The following is a 19575-nucleotide window of genomic DNA, read 5'->3' as shown; positions in this document are numbered from 1 at the left end:
TCCGTAGTGCTGGCGGGAGGGCGCCCTGAACAGAGCGGTGGCGCAGCTGGGTCCGGCCCAACGCCCCAAACCCGTCAGAAACGCAGGCTCCCAGCAGTAAATAAGTCACCGCATCATCGGAAGTGCCCGCATTGACAGCAGTCTGGAGGGTGCTTTGTGCACAGAGGGTAGGGAGAGGTGCACGGCTCCCGCCCGCGGGGCCTCCCAGAAGCTCCCTGAATTGTAAGCGGCAGTGTCCCAGGCACTGGGCATGGGCGCTCCAGATGCAACAGGACACAGGTGGACAGTGGCCGGAGTGTACTGTGCAGGGCACACCCTTGTCACGAACGGGGGGTGGTGGTGGCCAGAAGCCAGATCACAGGGGCCTTGAGCGTCATGCCAAGAACTCTTGAGTTCGATGCCACAGTCAGAGGGGAGCCATGGTAGACTTTAAAGCAGGAGTTCCACTTGTCCTCCGGCTGCACCTTTGTGACCCCCCCACCTCCCCAGAAGCTCCCTTTCTGAGGGGCAGAGGAAGTCAACAGAGAAACCGCAAGGCCCCACCTGCCAGGGCTGATGGGAAAGGAAGTGCAGCAGGGGCAGGGCTAGGTGGGACAAGGGGTTGAAACCACAAGAAAGTTTTGGTGGCCTGTGTGGCGGAGGCTGTGGCCCAGGAGGAAGGAGGACACAGACAGCTGCCTGAGGGGCTTTGAGCCCAGCTGTGTGGTTACCAAGACTATAGCCTGCAGCTGGCAGACCAGGCTCCCACCCCGCCCACTGGGCACTCACCACACCTCACCCAGGGGCGCGCCTCTCAAAGATGCACTGGGAACGGTGCCTGAGTGTGGCCAGCCTGCAGCCACACCGAGCATAAGTGTTGATAAGGCCTTCCCTGGCCCACCCCCTCGCTTCCCAGAGCTGCAGGAGCAGGCTGCGGAGCTGCTGGGGGTGGAGCGGACTCTGTTTGTGCCCACCAACACTATGGCCAACCTCATCTCTGGTGAGTTTGCCCGGGTCCTCAGTGCACACTCTGTCCCTCGGTACCCATTCATGGATGGCATTTCTGGATTTCTCTTGGCCTGCCCAGTGCGGTGCCGTGGCAGAGGGTAAGGCGGTGAGGTCAGTGCTGCTCCCCAGTTCCTCCTCCCCGGGGCGTCCTGGCCCCCACTCCTCTAAGCACACCATCCATGCCCTCCAGGCCCCCCTGTGACCTCCTTCCCCCGCCTCACCTTGTATACCATCGTTCATTAAACACCAGCAGCTTCCCACCAGGGCCTTAGAGCTGCTGGTCCCCAAGGGGTGGCACCGCGGCTGGCACCTTCCTGTGGGTGCTGATCTGCAGGTCACCACCTGTGTGGCCCCGTGTTTACAGTGTGGCCTCCCCACAGTTGCATATTTAGAGCGACGGTTTTCCAGTACATGGTGTTAAGATGCTTTGAAGGCGCAGTTTCCAGATTGGTATAAGAGACTCGTGAGCTTGCTGTGGCCAAGCTGAGCAGGGCAGGTGGGGAATCGATGCCAAGTCCTGCCCTCCTCCCGTCTGTCTCAGTGATGGGTCACTGTCGGCGCCGGGGCTCCCAGCTCCTCCTCGGGCAGGAGTGCCACCTCCAGGTCTATGAGCAGGGCGGGGTGGCTCAGGTAAGGACCAGGTACGGCTCCCCTGGGGCCCTGGGCGTCCTCTAGCCACCGCAGGGCGCTCCAGTGGGAACCTGCTTGCCAGGTGCTGGCTGGGAGAGAGAAAGCTACAGAGAAGCCCGATGGGGAGGTAGGAGGGACAGCGTCTCTTGGATTTACCACTTGGAGGCAGCAGTGGCCCAGGCTAGCTCCGGGAATACTGGACAGTTATTTCTGCCCAGTGCTTGGGTTTCGATGCCCTCCTGCCCCCTAGTGGGCACTCGGAATACTGGCAATGGGGGCGGGGAGCCTGAAGACAGCACGACAGGTGTCAACAGAAAAGGGGCCCGGCACCCTCCTCAGTTGACATCACGTCCAGAGGCGAAGGGAAGGGGCCAAAGCCCAGAGATGGGGAGAAGTGGGCACAGGATTGGGGCTGGGGGCCGGCTCCCTACGCCAGAGAGTCCTCCCCTTCCAGGTGGTGCTGCTGGGCCCCTGGGCCCCCTGACTCCTTCCCCACCCGCAGCTGGCTGGGGTGCTCGCCCACCCGCTCCCGGACATGCCGCATGGCACGCTGGACCTGGCTGAGCTGCAGAGGGTGCTTGCTCGGGGCCACAGGAGCCCCTACCACCCAGTGTGTGAGCTGGTGTGCCTGGAGAACACGCACTGCAGCTCTGGAGGCCGAGCCCTGCCCATCGACTACCTCCGCCAGGTGGGCCTGCTCCCCACCATGCCCCACCACAGCCCGCTGAGCTTCCTCTGTCCTCTGGACCCCTGCCTGAGAATGAACCGCTCTGATGCACGCCCTGCCACCTGCCTGCTGCCCACATGTCTCCCAGCAGTGGCCAACTGACATGTGCTGGCCCAAGGCTAAAGGTGCGTGGGGAGTAACTGCCCAGTAGGGAAGCCCCAGTCCCTAGACCCACCCAAGAGCAGAGGTGTCACATGCGAGCCTGCTGAGAGCCCAGAGCATGGCCACCACAGCACGGCGACCCTGGTGAGGCTGAGACACATGGCCGGCTCCAGCTGCCCTGGCCCTTTGGGCAGCCTGTGAGGGGAGTTCTGCTGCTTCCCAAACTAGCCTTGTGTCCTGCCTTAGTGGCACTGGTGACCCCTCGTGACATGCAGTGTGGCTTCCTGGGGGGAGGAGGCATCAGTGCCCTCTGCCTGTATCAATGTTGCGCAGAGAGGTCACAGTCGAGGTTGCAGCTTCGCAGCAGCGCTTGCCTCACATGTGCAGGGCCCCGGGTTCCACCTCAGCACTATGTGGGTGAGCATGCGCATGCACCCCAGAGGAGTTAAGGTGCTCGCCCTCAGCCCCTTCCAGAGGACGGCAGTGAGGCTCAGGCGCCACGTGACTGCTCAGGTCCTACACACCCAGAGCTGGTCACCAAGCTGGGCTTCTGACTCCAGACCTTGTGATTCCTCCAGGGGCTACACCCAGGAGCCTCCCAGAGAACTGTCCTCCTTGGGCCTGGCCCCTCTGACCTCTGCCTGCCCTGAATCCCAGGTGCACCTCCTGGCCAGGACCTATGGGGCCCATGTCCACCTGGATGGGGCCCGGCTGATGAACGCAGCGGTGGCTCTGCGTGTGCCCCCCACCCGGATTGTGGAGCACTGCGACTCTGTGTCTTTCTGCTTTTCCAAGGTGGGGACGGCCCTGGGCTTGCTTTCCAGGGTGTAGTGGGTGGTGACACCTGTGGGAGGTAGAGTTGGGTGTCTGGGCTCCAGCTGCCACAGCAGCTGCCCCAGCCCAGGGACAGGATGCTATGCATGGGACAGCAAGAGTTTCTCCTCTTTCCCAGGGCCTGGGTGCACCAGGAGGGGCATTGGTCGGGGGGCCTAAGGAGTTCATTGAAGAGGCCTGGCGTTTCCGGAAAGCCCTGGGTGGAGGCATGCGCCAGTCAGGGGTGCTGGCTGCAGCAGCCCTGGTGGGCCTGGCTGGCGCAGAGGCAGCCCTGCTGCAGGACCACGGGAACGCCCAGAGATTCGCCAAAGGTGGCTCCATTGCCCTCACCCTTACTTCCCTTTGCTCCCCCAGCTTGGGCTTGGGGGTTCCCCTGCATCAGGGCTCCAAACCCCATGTCTGCATCCTTGAAGCCTCTAGGGTGTTTGGGGCTAGCACTGAGTTTGCAGGTGGGACTAGGTCTGCCTGCCTCCCAGACCCCCTTTCTCACAGTGCCTGACACCAGGAAGCACTTAGCAGAGTCGGGAACTGGGCCCTCTGCAGAATCCAGCAGGGCACGTGGCCTGAACATGGATCTTTCAACCATTAATTGAATCTTTTTTTTTTTTTTTTTTTTTTTTTTTTTTTTTTTGGTACTGGGAATCAAAGTCGGGTCCTTGCACTTGCAAGGCAGGTGGTAGAACCGCTGAGCTAAATCCCCAGCCCCATGAATTGAATCTTTGAAGCAATTTCATAATCCTTCACTGATGAGGAAACAGGCCCGCAGCTGAAGTAGCACAGTCAAGCCTGTGACCCCAAAGGCCATGTCAGGACTCAGAGTCATTCTTTTCTCTTGTGCTGTAGAGCTGCCTCTCTGCTTCCCCTATGGGACAATTCTGGGGAGTGGGGACTATAGAGGGGTCGTGGGATAGGGCTGTACTATGCTCACTGCAGGACCTGGCCTAGGTCTCCAGGAGCTGGCATCACCCATCTGCTCTGTGGATCCTGCCACTGTGGAGACCAACATGGTGCTGGTGAGGGTGAACGGGCTGTCACCCATGGAGCTGTGCCAGCGTCTGCAGGCTGTGAGCACTGAGGAGGTGGCACAGATTGGCTGTGGTGTGCGTGTGCTGCTGTTTCCCTGGACAGAAAGGTCTGTGCGTGCTGTGTGGCACCGTGACATCTCCACCCAGGACACTGACCTAGCTCTGAGGAAGTGGGAGTTTGTGCTGAGACAGCTGGAGCCCTGAGGACAAGGTGACCGGAAATCCCATGTCCTGGCTGGGACTGAAGCAGGGAGAGGTGTTCAGAGCCTGTGGCCTAGCAGCCTGCCGGAAGTAAAGCCAACCTCTGGGGAGAGGCGACACTATCCAAAGCCTCGGGTCCTCAACAGTGACTCATTCATGGGATCAGACAAGAGGTGACCAAAAATCAAGGGGAAAAACCAGGCAAACAGACCGGAGGGTGATCAAGATAATGGAGTTATTAGATACAGGATTTAAGGTAAAATACTGAAGGAATTACCAGGCAAGACTGAAAATTTAACAGAGAAATTGAAACTGTAAGATGACTCTATGGAAATTCTAGAAATGGAAACCATAATAAATTAAGATCTCAGTAGATAAGCTTGATAGCAGATGAGACACAGCTGAAGAGAGAATTAGTGAGGAGGACAGTTAGTCAGGAGATCTATCTAGATAAACACCCAAAGTTGTTTTTTTGAATGGAGTAGCCAAATTGATAATAACTTCCTGGTGGACTGGTCAAAAACAAGAGAGGAAGTATAGATCATAATTTGTTTTTTTTTGTGTGTTTCTTTTTGTTTTTTTTTTTTGAGACAGTCTCACTATATAGTTCATGCTGGCCCTGAACTCAGTTATCCTTCTGCCTCAGTCTCCCAAGTGCCAGGGTTACAGGTGTGTGTTACCACCATAGCCAGTGTACAGATTGTTTTTAATGATCTAAAAAGAATAAAATTTACTTGTATTTTTATTTCCCTAGAATAACACCATTAATATTTGTGTATATTTCATTCTGTATATGTAATGTAGGCAAATGAATGTGTGTGTGTGTGTGTGTGTGAGATCTGTGTTAGCTTTTCTTCACTATAACAATTACATGAGGGCCGGGGATGTCGCTCAGTGGTGCCGCTGCCTGCCTCACAAGCACAAGGTCCTGAATTTGATCCCCAGTAACAGGAGATAAATTACAAAAAGAGAAAGTTAACTGTGGATCCAAGTTTCAGAGGTCTCGGTCCGTGACCAGTTGGCCCCATTGCTTCTGGGCCTGCAGCACGTTGCCGCGTGGAGCTTTGGGGACACCTAAGATTCAGACTATAACAATATGTCACCTCAGTGCTCAGCAAGGCCTTAGTAGAAACCGGGGGAGACTGGCTTTTGTGGGAAGTGGCTTCAGCTTTAGGGTGCCAAGTTGAGGGTCTAGGTGGAGGCGGCTAGGAGGCTGCCGGAAGAACAGGCATAGCGCTCGGGACCCATCTGGAGTCACATGAGTGGGAAACAGCAGCATAGTGATGTCTTGGGCTTTGGTGAGTGCAACAGGAGAAAAGCAGGGCCCTGCAGCAGAGGACCCTCACACTGCCTGTGCTCCCCAGACCTCCAGAACTGCTCCCCTGAGCTCGGGGAGCTGATAACCCAGACTCTTCACCTGTCACCCCATCTCTTGTGCTGCTCCATCATGCATGGGGCTCGTTATCCATTGCTGGGTAACAAATTCCCCCCAAAAGCAGCACCTTCACATGATCATTGTCATTTCTCATAGTTTCTGTGGGCCAGGGGCCAAGGAACGGCTCAGCTGAGTTCTTCCCATGGTCTCCCAAGGCTGCAGCCCAGCTAGTCTGTGCCATCTCACTGGTGGCTTCCTCAGTGGTCCCTACACAGCAGGCCTGCTGGGCTGGCTGTGGGTGGAGACCTCAGGAGTTGTCTCTGTGGGCACGATCCTGCCCCTGACCCAGGTCAACAACTGGGAGGCTGAGGCAGGAGCATCCAGGACACCCAGGGAGCCCAGACTCAGTGCGGCAGGGGTGGGGTGACACGGGGGTGAATGCCAGGGTACCACAGTCCCTAGGTCACACTGAAGCTGAGGTTCCTATGTCTGAATGCTAGGGTCTGAGCCCAAGAGAGTCCCCTGCCCTCACTGTTCAGGTGCTGGTGGAGGCCAGGACAGGTGGCATCAGAGGACAGTGACCAGAGCCTGCCCACAGAGGGGTGCAGTGGGAGGGAAGGGGGAGGGGCGGAGCTGGAGCATCATGGTAGAACCCAGGCCAGTCAAGCAGAGGAGGGGCGCAGTCACCTCAGGCCTGGCTCTGGTGCCTTCTCTAACACGCGTGACTTCACTTTCCCCGCTCTTTCCTCTTGCTGTGAGTCACGAGGCACCAGCTCTACTGCTGTCAGTTCTCTACAGCCTTGAACCAGACACCAGGCTCAGGGCCCCACATGGTGCCAGGGCCCAAGACCTCTCATTTGGTTGGTTTTCACGGAAAGGCCACACGTCCATGGAGGTGCATTTGCAATCTCAGGAACTCCACAGGCTCCCCCAGGAATGCTCTGGGAGTCCCCACAACAGGCTCCAGTGGGGAGGCCGGTCTCAGCCTTGGGAAAGGGTCCGAAAACGGGCTTGCCTGGAAGGTTCGGCCTCAGGGACCTTCCCACTCATGCTGTGTGGGCTTTTGGATTCACACACATGCACATCCATCTCTGCACATGTGGGTGTGCGCACACAAGAGGTGGTGACCAGACAGCCAAGTTCTCCCACCACTGCACACTCGGCACTCAGAATCGCACTCTTATGTCCGTGTGTACTCACATCAGCCTGTGCTCACACACTCCAGTCACACACACACCTCTATATGTAGACTCACGCTCACACACATCACACTCACATTCACACAGCTCCTGGTGGCCCCGGCAGGTGGAGAGGGAGCTGGGTGGGGCGATAATGAGGGAAAACCACCACCCCTGGTCACCTGAATGAAGGCTGGGGCCTGACACTGTCCACCTGAACCCCACAGTCCCCCTGCTCCCTCTGCTGCTCCTGAGCAGCCGCAGCAGGAACAGAGATGCCTGGTAGCTGGGCTGCACCACAATGACGGCACACCCCTTCCCCAGGACGTCTTGGGAGGCAGAAGAGCCCACCAGGAGCTGTGCTTGGCTGTGCCATGCTTGAGGCTGGGTGGAGTCTGCAGAGCACGTGAAGGTCTCAGTCCTCAGACTATGGTCCCCTGCCCAGCAGCTCCCTGACCTGCAGCTGACCCAGTCCTCTCAGAGAATGCGTTTGGGCCATGTTTTCTCTGCTAGGCTCTTGTTGGTTTGCAGAACACAGTGATTAAGTAAAAGCAATCCCAAGTTACTGAGTATTTCACGTGGAACGCAGAGGACAGCAGAGGGCTATCTGGGTATTTCATAAGCTGCTCACCTTTCTGCACACTGCACCAACTGCCAGCTGTGCCAGTGGAGGTGCCCACTGTGCCTGCCTGTGCCCTTCAGCTGGCACTGCCCAGCCCACACCCCTGCTCTGGAAGCCTGTGGCAGACAGGAGCCCATGGAGCCTGGGGTGCTTGGGGAGCTGCAGGGCCCTCCCAGCCCCAAACTCTGATTAGAGCTGGGGAGAGAACCATGAACTCTGAAAACCTGAGCTCATCCTTAGCAGTTCCTCCACGGTAAAGCAATATAAAAGGATCGCATTGCTTTGTTTGGGTTGATGCCTCCTCTTGTGTGTGTATAAGATGCAAACTGTTGAGAGAGAAAGATCATGAGTTTGAGGCCAGCCTGGGCTACACAGAGTTCAAGGCAAGCCTGGAGTACACAGCGGGACTCTGTCTCAACAGGGCAAAAGATGTGAATTGACCGTGTGTAAGGAAAAACTAAAGGAAGTCTGTGTGGACCCTCCAGTAAGCTCCCTGCCCTTGAGCTGGACTGGTTTGAAAGGGTTTTGTTTTGCTTTGTTTTTTTTCTTTTGCAGTACCAGTGACTGAACCATCCAAGGGGTTGCACCACTGAGCTATGTATGTTCCCAGCTCGATTTTTAGGCACAGTCTAAGTTGCCAAGGCTGGCCCTAAGCTTGTAATCTTCCTGCCTCAGCCTCCAAGCAGCTTGTATCACAGGAGTGCACCCCTGCTCTCGGCCTGGATCTGTCATTGCACCCATTGCCACTTAAGTGGGACAGGACACAGCTGTCAGAGCCGATGCCAACCACTGGGATGTCCAAGGCCTCTGCTACCCAAGGGGCATTTCAGCAAGAGGCACCTGACCCCATCTCTAGAGAGTAAGGCAGGGTCGCCTATTTCCTCAGGCTGCCGGTCACGGGGAGCAGCTTAGTCCAGCCATGCTGCTTTCAAGCCTGCGTCCCACGTGTAAGACCAGAGGTGCAGCTGGAGCTGCTGACTGCTGTTCCTTAGGCCGCAGGCGCCAGTCCTCGAGGAGCCGTCTGATGAATTCTGCCAGTGTACTTCCTTCCCGTATCACACCAGCCCCGTCTGAAGAGGCTCTGCTTTAGCATGACCCACTGTCTCATCATCCATCCTGCTTTCACTGGCCTGCAGCCTGTGCTGAGAGGACCCCGAACCTGGCTGCCAGGGCCTCTTCAAAGCCTGTGTGACCACTGCTGACGTCGTTCCGATTTTACATGACAAAAGCAAGGCTGCATCCAAGCCTGTTTTCAGGCCCAGGCTGATGACCTGGCTGTTGCCTCCAACACAAACACAGGACGGAGGAAGTAGCTGGAACTGCGGGCTAAACTGCTCTCCGAGCAGCTTGAGAGGCATCAGCTACACAACTAATTTCACTGCGCCTGGCCATCATTCTCCAGCAGAAAACGAACCTCACTAAATGACTATACCCACCAGGTCAATCCATCCCTCAGGTGCTTCACAAACCTAGGCTATCCTGGCAGGCGCGCGGCGCTGGTCTTGCCAAAAGCGCATATCCGAAAGCATCTCCAAGTGGGGAGGCGGTAGGCTGGGACACATGCATCTCGTTTTCCACAGCCAGCATGCTCCGGCAGACGTGGCCGTGTGAGGAGGCAGGCAGACTGAGGGTAGTCGCATCCCCAGCTGGAATCCGTGGGTCCAGGAGGCTGGGCACAGCCGCCCCGGCTCCCCATACCTGCCGGGGGCCTCCCGCTACCAGGGCTTTGCCGGCAGGAAAGCTGTGCCCTTCCCCTAGCCCAGGGTGCACACTGTGCCCGAGTATCTGTTCCTGCCCAGTCCTCCTACCAGGGCTACACGAGTGTCTGCAATTCCTCTTCCTATTGTCACTCAGGGCAGACTTAATCTACCTCCTCAGTAAATCATGTGCACACAAACTCAGCTCTTGCTGGCCTTTATCCTCCCACTCTTCAAAAAGGAGAAAGCCCGGCATGGTGCTGCACCACCATAATCCAGCATGTGGGAGGCTGAGGCAGGAGGATCACTGAGTTCAAGGACAGCCTGAGCTACTTAGTGAGACCCCCTTCTCAAAAAAGAAGAAAAAAAAAAAAAAAAAGAAAAAGAAAAAAGAAAAACTGTGGGCTCAGTGAAGGAAACAGGTCTGGGCTTCAGTCCCTGGATGTGATGCCTTACTTTCTGTGGGCAAAGAGGTATCAGAGCGAATGAATGGACAATGTCACAACCGTGGGATTCCCTGGAGCAGCCCTGAAGGCCAATCCCCCAGTATGGCCCCACCTACCTGAAGACACACAGCACTGCAGGCTAAGCTGAGCAGAGACCCACAGATCAGCTGCGTCTCTGTCTGGGTCAGATTCACCCCCACCAGACAGGAAGTCCTTCCTGGTGGCAAGACTGCCTCAGACTGCTGCCTACCTCCTGGTTCTCAGCCTGGACCTTGGACGTCTAGATGTTTTCCTGGGGGAAACAGGGAAAGGAAACCCCAAACCCACTGCGCTATCTTTATAACTTCCTGTCCTTTCCGCAGCACAGAGGATTGGGCCCAAGGCCTCTGCACTGAGCTATATCCCCAGCTCTTTATTTTCTTGAGACAGGACCTCACTGAGTTGCTAAGTTGGTCGGGCTGGGCTTGAACCACCTCAGCCTCCCACGGTGCTAGGGCTATGGGAATAAACCACCATGCCTGGCTCCCGCACATCTTTATTTCAAAACAAAGTACAGTACTGTGAGACCACCTGAAACTGGGACACTGTGCTTAGTCCTTCCCTGGAGCCCGGACAGTGTCCTAGAGCTCTAAGGGCCCGCCTCTGGGACCAGACCGCCCAGGTCTGAATCTCAACCTTAATGATCACCAGGACAACCCCCGGACCCCAACCCAAGTACCGGGAAACGAACCCAGGGCCTCACATGTGCTGAGCTGCTCAGCGGGGGGATTACTCTCCACTGGTTATTTTTATTTGGTTGTTTTGAGACAGGGTTTATTGTGTATCTCACAATGAACTTGAACTTACTGTGGAGCCCCAGCTGGCCTTCAACTCATGATCCTCCTGCCTCAGCCTCCAGGATGCTGGGACTATAGGTGTGCTCCACACCTGGCTCTGTTGTTTAAGTGGGCACAACCCAGCAGAATGGTCGGCGCCTGTGGGGCGCCTACCCACTGGGGGATGGCAGCTCTGTACTCCATCTCTGTCCACCGGCCTAGGCTGCTTTCCCTGGAGATGGTGGAGCTGCTGATTCCCAGGCTGGCCAGTGGGGCTGTACTCTGCTGTCACAATCCAGCCTTGAAGCTTGTGAAGTGCCTGCACCTTCCCAGACACCATCTGAACTTACAGCCTAGGAGGGCCATGTATTTGGGAGCTAAGGCAGGTACCCTCAGACAAAGGCCTGAGGCTTTCTTAATTGGTGTTGACTGAGCTTTCAGACATTGGTGGCCACTGAGGTCTGGCGACAAACCCTCTTCAGAAAGCAAGTTTCCTGCGGAGGGAACACGCTTGGTAAGGCTCCAGCAGAGACGGTGAGCTGCCAGGTCGAAGCGCTGTTTTCCTTGGCCGCTGGCCAGGCCGATCTGTAAGGACCAGCATTAAGGTACCCTCCTACGGAGCCGAGGTCAGCCTACAGGCCAAGTGCTTTCTTCTCCCAACAAAAGCCACTGCAGTCATCTCCATGCTTACAGGGAAGTGCAGTCTGCAGCCTGGTTAGACACGACCACTGCGATGGCCCTCAGAGGACGCCAGCCAGTGAAACCCAATCTGCCACCTTAGCACCAGGCTTCCCGCTGCAACAGCCACGCCAGGCCACAGCACTAAGCCCAGTAATTTAGAAAGGACTCAGGCCACTGCACTCTTCTCAGACAGAAATCCTAGCGTGTGCCTGGACTCGCTCAGCCGTTTCCTGGGCAGCAGCTTCAGAATGGGCTTCTTGGCATCTGCTGTCTGGCCTTGTCCCCAGAGCCACGCACAGGGGCCCCATGGGCTTAGGATGGCTTTGTGATGAATTGTACTTTGTGCTGCTCTGTGAAACAGTAATTCAAACAAAACGAGAAAACCACATTGTGAACACTGGCAGGGGGGTTAATCTCAATGCTCCTCTTTATCCCCCCAAAGTCACGTCTCCATAAAAAAGGAAAGAAAAAGAAAAAAGAAAAGCCAAGGGAAGTAGCATGGCGACAGATGAGGAAACTGCACTTCCGAGCAGCCAGCAGCACCACGTGAGGAGGGCGCTGAGCCAGGACGGGAGGGGCACCGGCAGCCTTTTCACCACCGCCCTTCAAACTCTGCTCGGTGCATGCTGAGGCTCAAACTCAAGTGTAGCCGGGCGTGGTGGCAAACAACTGTGACCCCAACACTCGGGAGGCGGAGGCAGGAGGATCAACATGAGTTTGAGGCCAGTGTGGGCTACACAGTGAGTTCAAGGCCAGCCTGAACTACACAGCAAGACCCCATCTCAAAAAAATTTTTTTTAATTAAAAACAAACTAAAATATCACTAAATTTATGATCCCGTGGGGTTCTGAACAATATAAACACTTATTTAAAAATCAGACAAAACCAGTTTCCTCCAAAGAGAAAGGTCTTCTAGTCTATTCTTTAAATTAATTTATTCCATTGCGCTCTGTCAGGAAGCACACATCACAAAGGCAGGTGAGCTGCTGGTGGCCGAGTGGGTTTAGAGAGCTGAGACCGAGACAGAACCCCTGACGGGCAACTATGCCTCGGAGACACTGCCCTCCTCCTCACCCACTCCTCACCCACAGTAAGTCCAGGGTTTAACAGAGCAAAGCTACCAAAGAAAAAAATGCAGCCACTGTGGTGATCAGCAGCACCTGCCGCTCCGGTAAAAGATCTGCGGGCACTGCTTCCAAGAGAAAATGAAAATCAGCTTAAATACTCAATTTCAAAACTCTGCTGTTCTCCTTTCCTAAGGGGCCGAAAGGTTGGGGACACCAGAGAGCGTGCCTTGGCCCGACACAGCCCTCTGGTACCAGTGAGCACGGCGAGGGGCTCACTCCAAGGCAGCCAGCTGTTCCATGGCACAACGGACTTTTGATGCAGTTTCTTCAAATTCTTTCTGCTTGCTGTTGGTTTCCTTTGCCTGGAATAATGAACGGACACATTTGGGCTGGGGGTGTGGCTCAGAGGCAGAGAACTTGCCTACTAGCATGTGTGAGGCCCTGGCTTTAATCCCCAGCACCACAAAAAAAGAGAAAAGACAAAGTACAGATACATTCACAGGAAACAAACACATGTGCCTGGAATAATGAACGGACACATTTGGGCTGGGGGTGTGGCTCAGAGGCAGAGAACTTGCCTAGCATGTGTGAGGCCCTGGCTTTAATCCCCAGCACCACAAAAAAAGAGAAAAGACAAAAGTACAGATACATTCACAGGAAACAAACACATATAAATCACATCCTGCAGATAAAATAAAGAGGGAACATGGGCCAGGGATTTAGCTCAGGGGCACTGCTCCTGCCTTGAAATTGCAAGGTCCTGAGTTTGAGCCCCAGTACTGGGGTGGGGGAAACCACTTATGAGAACCTAAATAAACTGGGCTCTGTGCCAGGAGAGATAACCAGCAATATGGAGGCAAACGTCTGGATCCAACTCAAGTTTAAGCTACTCAAAACTTAATAAACAAAAACCACACAGGATGCTTTGTGTGCACCTGCACCATGGAACCCCGTACCCTTGGACCACCCCTAACCCACGGGGCAGGTACCGTGCAGACCCACAGGGCCACCCAGCTAGTCTGGGCCCAGCTCTGCTCCCAAGCACCCCACTCTGCTTCTGCAATTTCTACAGGCGAAGGCCAAAGCCTCCCTCATGCAACTAAACAGACCCTGCCAAATACCAGCTGCTACCTTTCACTTCCAGGCCCTCCTGAATCTGGCTTCAAACCTCTGCACTCTGCTACAAGCACCCCATCCAAAGGGGGCAAGCAACAGCACGTCAGCAAGCCTGGGACGCCCCTTTTCCTGTTACCCCCCTTAATTTCTGGTACATTAAAAACAAATGAGGCTGGGGATTTAGCTGAGTGGTACCACGCTTGCAAGGCAAGTGCTAAGTTTGATCCCCAGTACCAAAAAAACAAAACAAAAACAGGCTTGTCCATCTTGTAAGAAGCAACTGCACAGGCCCGAAAGTCTCTGCTTTTACTGACAGCAGCGATGACCACGGTCTTGCAACACACAGCTTGATCTGCTTTTCTTCTACTTCCAAAATACCCTTAAATGAACCAAGCCTCATTGTACTTACTGTAATTTGACTACCCTGTCATAGTAGAGCTCATTATCTCCATCTTATGCTTTCATAATAGAAGCTGAAGGAAAACAAGAAATCTCACCATTGAAAACAACACTCCTGCCACCCAGGGTTCTGCCAGACTCTACTTTACCCTCATCACAGGGTTTTTTTGTGATTTTTTTGAGACAGTGTCTCACTTTTGTAGTTAGACTGACCTGGAACTCACTGTGTAGCCCAGGCTGGTCTCGAATTCAGTCAGTGATCCTCCTGTCTCAACCTCCCGAGTGCTGGGATTACAGGTGTGCACCACCACGCCTGGCTCTCATCACAGGTTTTTATAAACTCAGGCTTTTTTTTTTGGTACTAGGGATCGAACTTGGGACCCTGTGCTTGTGAAGCAGGCGGTAGAACCACTGAGCTAAATCCCTGGCCCAACAACTACCGTGTCAACCTGAGCTGCAGCATCAAGGGCTTAACCAACAGTCCAAGTCAGCAGACAGCTCCCAACCCTCCTCATTCCTCCTACAGAGGTGCCAGACACCTGAACAAGTGACACGGTCCTCTCGAGAGGGAGACACCAGGTGCTGTGGCAAAGCAGATGGCCCCGGTCACATCCATTCCCTGCACTGCAGCTCCCACCCACTCTCACTTGGGGGGGTACCAGGGATAAAACTCAGGACCTTGCGCTTACAAGGAAGGTGGCAGAACCACTGAGCTAAATCCTCGGCCCAGAACTTAATGACAAAAATGTTCCATTACTGTTTGGCACGTGTAGCTACTGAGCACTTCAAATGTGGCTCGCAACTGAGGGGCTTGGGGGGGTACCAGGGATTGAACTCAGGACCTTGCGCTTACAAGGAAGGTGGCAGAACCACTGAGCTAAATCCTCGGCCCAGAACTTAATGACAAAAATGTTCCATTACTGTTTGGCACGTGTAGCTACTGAGCACTTCAAATGTGGCTCATGCAACTGAGGGGCTGAATTTTACTTAGCTGGACAGCCACAGTGGCTGATGCCTGCAGTACTAGACTTCTAGAATATCAGAGCAATATAATTGAGCGCCGCTGGTTTAACAAGAATTTTTTATTGTATAAATTTATAAACCAACGAAGAAATGGATGAGTAGCTTAAAACTCAGCTAGCCTTCCTAAGCCCTCTTCCCAACAGGCAGTTCAGTCTCCTCTCACACTGCATTGATCCTGGTAACCAGGCAACCGTGAGTGTGCAAATGCAACAACCCCACAGCCTCTGCCTCCCCCAGCCCCTGGCCTCTTTGCTCCCCTGGGCCCAGAACCTCCTCCCTGACTGCTCCAGCAACAAACTGCTCTCCCCCATGATATGCAGCACTCCAGGGCCCTGGGCTAAGAATGATGCTTCCTCTTCCTTTATTTGTGGTGATTGAACCCATGGCCTTCGCGTTCAGCTGCAACGTCTACCCTCGGTTTATTTTTTACTTTGAGAAAGGGACTTGTTAGATTGCTCAGCCTGTGCTTGAACTTGTGATCGCCCTGCTTTAGCCTTCCAGAGTGCTGGGATAACAGGTGTGGACCACCACACTCAGCTGGTCCTTCTATGTTTAAGTGGTTATGAAAGCTGGGCATGGTGATGCATACCTGTAATCCCAGCACTTGTAAGGCTGAGGCAGAGGATCACTGTGAGTTTGAGGCCAGAATGGGCTATTTAAGTGAGTTTAAGGTCACCCTGAACTATCTAGTGAAATCCTGTCTCAAAAACCCAGTAATAAAAAATTTTTTAAAAATGGTTATGAAAAAAAACCAAAAACTAGTAAGAACAGGTAACAGGGACTGTGCAGCTGAGAAGGTGGCCACACAGTCCCTAGAGCACTTGGCAGAGAAGATGCTGGCTCCTAAGCTGGAGGCCCTCCTCTAAGCCGCCTGCAGTTCCCGTGACGCTCCAGGGCACACTCCCACAGCACACCTTCCCAACCACGGATGTCCTCCCTCTTCCTGATAATAAACAACTGTCCTCAGCATCTGAAAGCTATTTTCGACAGAACCATTTTATACTGATCCCAACTAAGGAACACAATATTCAAGCTGAAAAGGGACCTCATAACCATTATGGTGGCAGAAGTGGGGGCTCCTAGCCTCCATCCCATGGCAAAGAGGGCGACATGAGCTGGCTCAAAGTCAGTGCACTTCAGACAGAACAGGGACATCTCACAAACCCCACCCCATGCTCTGCGACAAGGACATTACCCACCCAACACACCTCATTCCTTACGTGGCTGCCAAATGTAGCACAAAAGAATACAAGTTGCCCAGTTAAATGTGAACTTCCCATGAACAAGTATTTTTTAGTAAATACCCATACAGAGTGTGGGAAATACTTATACTCCAAAACTACACCTTGTTTATCTACAGTTCAGATTTCACTGGGAGCCCTGGTCTCAGGCAAACCTAACTCCCCACACTCAGACACGGACACCCCTCAAATCTGGCTGGCCCACCCCCAAACCCTATGTCTACACCACTGCTACCACATGAGCACACAGCCATGTCAAGTGTTTCCAACACTGTCACCAAGGCAGGAAGTCGACCCTAACCATCACCATGTCCCCATCAATCCAGAAGGGCCTGAGAGAGAGGAATGTCCTCCACTGTCTCTCTCAAGATCACACTCCAGGCCAGCGGGGTCTCTCCCTCAGACCCCCAGGGCTCTGAGCGCGCTTCCTGAGGGAACAGTTGGTTTAGTGCCATATGCTGCCCAGGGTCTGCTCTCAGCTCTTATTCCCAATGATACATACAATTTTGTTCTTGGCTCTTTCTTTGTCCAGTTTCAAAAATTCACTGAGAGTTAACTCTTCAAACTGCTTCTTGACAGAAAGGAATGCACAGCCAGATGAATGCTTTTTATGTTCCTCTCTAGAAAAATCAACACACAAAACATCAACAAAATAGTGGAGGTTCATGACCAACAGTCTGTGTCCTGTCACCCCACCACCTCTCTGGGCATGCTGTGCTGCTTCCAGAGCAAGATGTCTGGACCAAGCGGATGGACCCCAAGCTGTTCACACAGCCTGTCTTTGCACTTGCCCCATCCTTGTGGCTAGAGTATTTTATCTGAGTCCTTTAGCAAATGGTAGGAAAAGTGTGGTACAGATGACATCTAGAGGAATCACATGTCAAATCCCTCTAAAATCTTCAAGGACTGTTGCAAGTAATTTCATTTCACAGAATGCTCAGACTAAGGTCAAGTTGGCCAGGGTTCCCCAAGGATCCCTCTCCTCCACTTCCTCCTTTGCAATGGGAATATTTCCGCAGAGTAGAGTCACTATAACCATCCAGGATTACAGAATACAGTCACACAAAGCCAAAAAGGACAATCATTATACGGAGAAAACACTGTAACACTTAGAAATCCCCAACATTTCCCACTGATCACTGGTGTAACCAACAGCTCATCCATTCAAGACTTGGTCAGAGAGCAAATATATTAAGGAATAAAACAGCAATGGTAGCTGGGCATGGTGGTGCACGCTTGTAACCCCAGCACTCGGGAGGCTGAGGCAGGAGGATCACTGTGAGTTCAAGACCAGCCTGGGCTACATAGTGAGTTCCAGGTCAGTCTCAACTACAAAGTGAGACCCTGTCTCAAAAAACACAACAACAACAACACCAAAAAGCAAGCCCCCACACAAAAAAAAACCCAGCAATGCTCTTCTAGCCAACAAGAGAAACAACTCAGGTGATTCCCTGGAGACAAAAATTAAGGTTGTGGAAGTAATAGATTCTGACAGGAACAAGAGATGAGAAAACAACATGCAAAGATATTACCAAAAGGCAGAAAGGGTAGTCTGATTATACGCACAGAATTAAAAAACAGAAACAGGGGTGGGGAGTTAGCTCAGTGGTGCTGCCACCTGCCTTGCAAGTGCAAGGACCTGAGTTCTATCCCTGGTATCAAAAACAAAACAAAACCAAAACTGAAACAGGCTGAGTGCAATAATCCACCTACTCAGAGGCTAATGCAAGAGGATTCAAAGTGTGAGACCCATCTGGATAATTTAGTAAGACCCTGTCTCAGAATAAAAAATTTAAGAGGTCAGGGATGTAGCTCAATAGCAGAGCTCTTGCTGAGCATGTGCAAGGCCCTGGATTCAAACCCCAGCACCAGGCTGGCATGATGATGCACGCCTGTAATTCCAGCACTTGTGAGGCTGAGGCAGGAGAATCGCTGAGTTCCAGGCCAGCCTAGGTTACACAGTGAGTTCACAGCCAGTCTGAACTACATAGCAAGACCCTGTCCTAAGCCTTCTCAAAAAAAATCTCCAGTACCACAAAACAACAAAACACAGTATCTTGATAAACAAAATTCCAAACATTTAAGTGCAATTGTAAAAAGAGTTTTTGTGACATATGAATAACATCTCAAAAAAGCTGTTTTTATTTATTGTATTTTTTTGTTTGTTTGTTTTTTTGAGATAGGGTCTCACTATGTAGATCAGGCCACCCTTAAACTCACTGTGTAGCCCAGGCTGGCCTCAAACTCAGAGCAATACTCCTGCCTCAGCCTCTCAAGTGCTAGGATTACAGGTGTGCACCACCTTGCTCAGCAAAAGCTAGTTTCTGTTTGTTTTTTGTTTGTTTGTTTGTTTTAATCCAAAGCAAGCAAAGTACATGGAGTTCAGGGGCAGGAGCTGATAATTGTATTCTGTTGAACTGAAAAATATCAAGCATTTTACATGGATGAGCTTTTCTTCAATATCCATCCTGAAGGATGTTCTGGCCAAATTAGATTTACTTTGTGTGTACTGGGGGGGGGGTATCTCGGACAGAACCCAGGAGAGAACCACTGAGCTATGTCCCCAGATTTTTTTACTTTGAGACAGGATCTGTCTAAATTGCCCAGGCTGGCATCAAATTTGGAATCCTCCTGCCTTAGGCTCCAGAGTAGCTGGGATTACAGGACTGAACTACTGTGCCCAGCTCAAATTAGATTTTATTAGGTTTCACATATCACCAAGGCACCTGCACAAGGAGCTGTATGGGTTTACAACAGCTTTTTACTTCACAAGATGAGGTTAGGAATGTTACTCCTCCTGCAATAAGCATCTTAGAAATTCAAATCGTTTTCTTCCCAGCCCAGTTCAAACCCAATGTTTTCAGACAGAATCGAGGCACCCGAAGGACTAGCATCCGGAGGGACTTACATGGGGTTGTCATCTGGCTCCCAGCCTTCCAACTCCTTGAAACAGAAGAAACACTGAGCCAAATCGGGCTCATTCTCAGTAGGGCAGTGGATGAAGCCGGCCTCGGCCATCTGCAAGGGACAGCAGTTTGTGAGCAAATGCGGAGGCCCGGGACTCTGGGTCTAGCCACGTAGGGTCGGCAGCACCCGAGAAGAGGTACTTCCGGGACCTGGAGCTGGGACGGGACAGGAGGCCTTTCATGGGGACAGTGCGCGGGGAGAGGTAAGGAGAGTGGCCCCAACTGTTCCGGAGGTGGGGGGGGTGACCTTATGGGGACGCACAGGCCCAGACCCTGGGGACCAAGGACCAAGGGGTCGACAGTCTCCGGCAGGGGTAGCCCTGGGGCCGGAGCGGAGCAGGGCGGCCTGGCTTGGGACGCGGCAGGGCCGGCCCGAAGGGTGGGGAAGAAGCCGGCGGTCTCACCCGTTCTGGAGTACAGGCGCAGCCCTCCAGGAAGGGCCA

The 19575-nt window shown here is 53.3% G+C and overlaps 2 protein-coding genes across 2 annotated transcripts; one reads left to right on the top strand and one right to left on the bottom strand.

The window, feature by feature from the left end:
• Positions 1-604: 604 nt before the first annotated feature.
• On the top strand, positions 605-4790 carry LOC104858483 (probable low-specificity L-threonine aldolase 2). The gene is made up of 6 exons (XM_033767606.1): positions 605-979; positions 1529-1617; positions 2120-2305; positions 3104-3241; positions 3399-3591; positions 4214-4790. Exons 1-6 carry the CDS (start codon positions 961-963, stop codon positions 4507-4509), a joined length of 921 nt encoding a protein of 306 aa, XP_033623497.1. The 5' UTR covers positions 605-960; the 3' UTR covers positions 4510-4790.
• A 7319-nt stretch (positions 4791-12109) lies between these two features.
• Positions 12110-19575, bottom strand: Birc5 (baculoviral IAP repeat containing 5; the record flags this gene model as incomplete). The annotated part of the gene is made up of 4 exons (XM_010618730.3): positions 12110-12749; positions 16669-16786; positions 19075-19184; positions 19537-19575. Coding segments are annotated over 4 exons (357 nt in total), but the record flags the coding sequence as incomplete, so codon positions are not given.

The sequence above is a fragment of the Fukomys damarensis genome, unplaced genomic scaffold, assembly GCF_012274545.1.
Source record: "Fukomys damarensis isolate Sample0158 unplaced genomic scaffold, DMR_v1.0_HiC HiC_scaffold_23, whole genome shotgun sequence".
Lineage (NCBI taxonomy): Eukaryota > Metazoa > Chordata > Mammalia > Rodentia > Bathyergidae > Fukomys > Fukomys damarensis.
Note: the sequence above shows the minus strand (reverse complement) of the source record. Positions and strands in the feature narration are given on the sequence as shown.

Excerpts from the sequence above, each read along its gene's own strand:
- LOC104858483 (XM_033767606.1), top strand. Across the intron at positions 3,242-3,398 it reads TGTCTTTCTGCTTTTCCAAG|GGCCTGGGTGCACCAGGAGG; the intron begins GTGGGGACGGCC and ends CCTCTTTCCCAG. Across the intron at positions 3,592-4,213 it reads CGCCCAGAGATTCGCCAAAG|GACCTGGCCTAGGTCTCCAG; the intron begins GTGGCTCCATTG and ends TGCTCACTGCAG.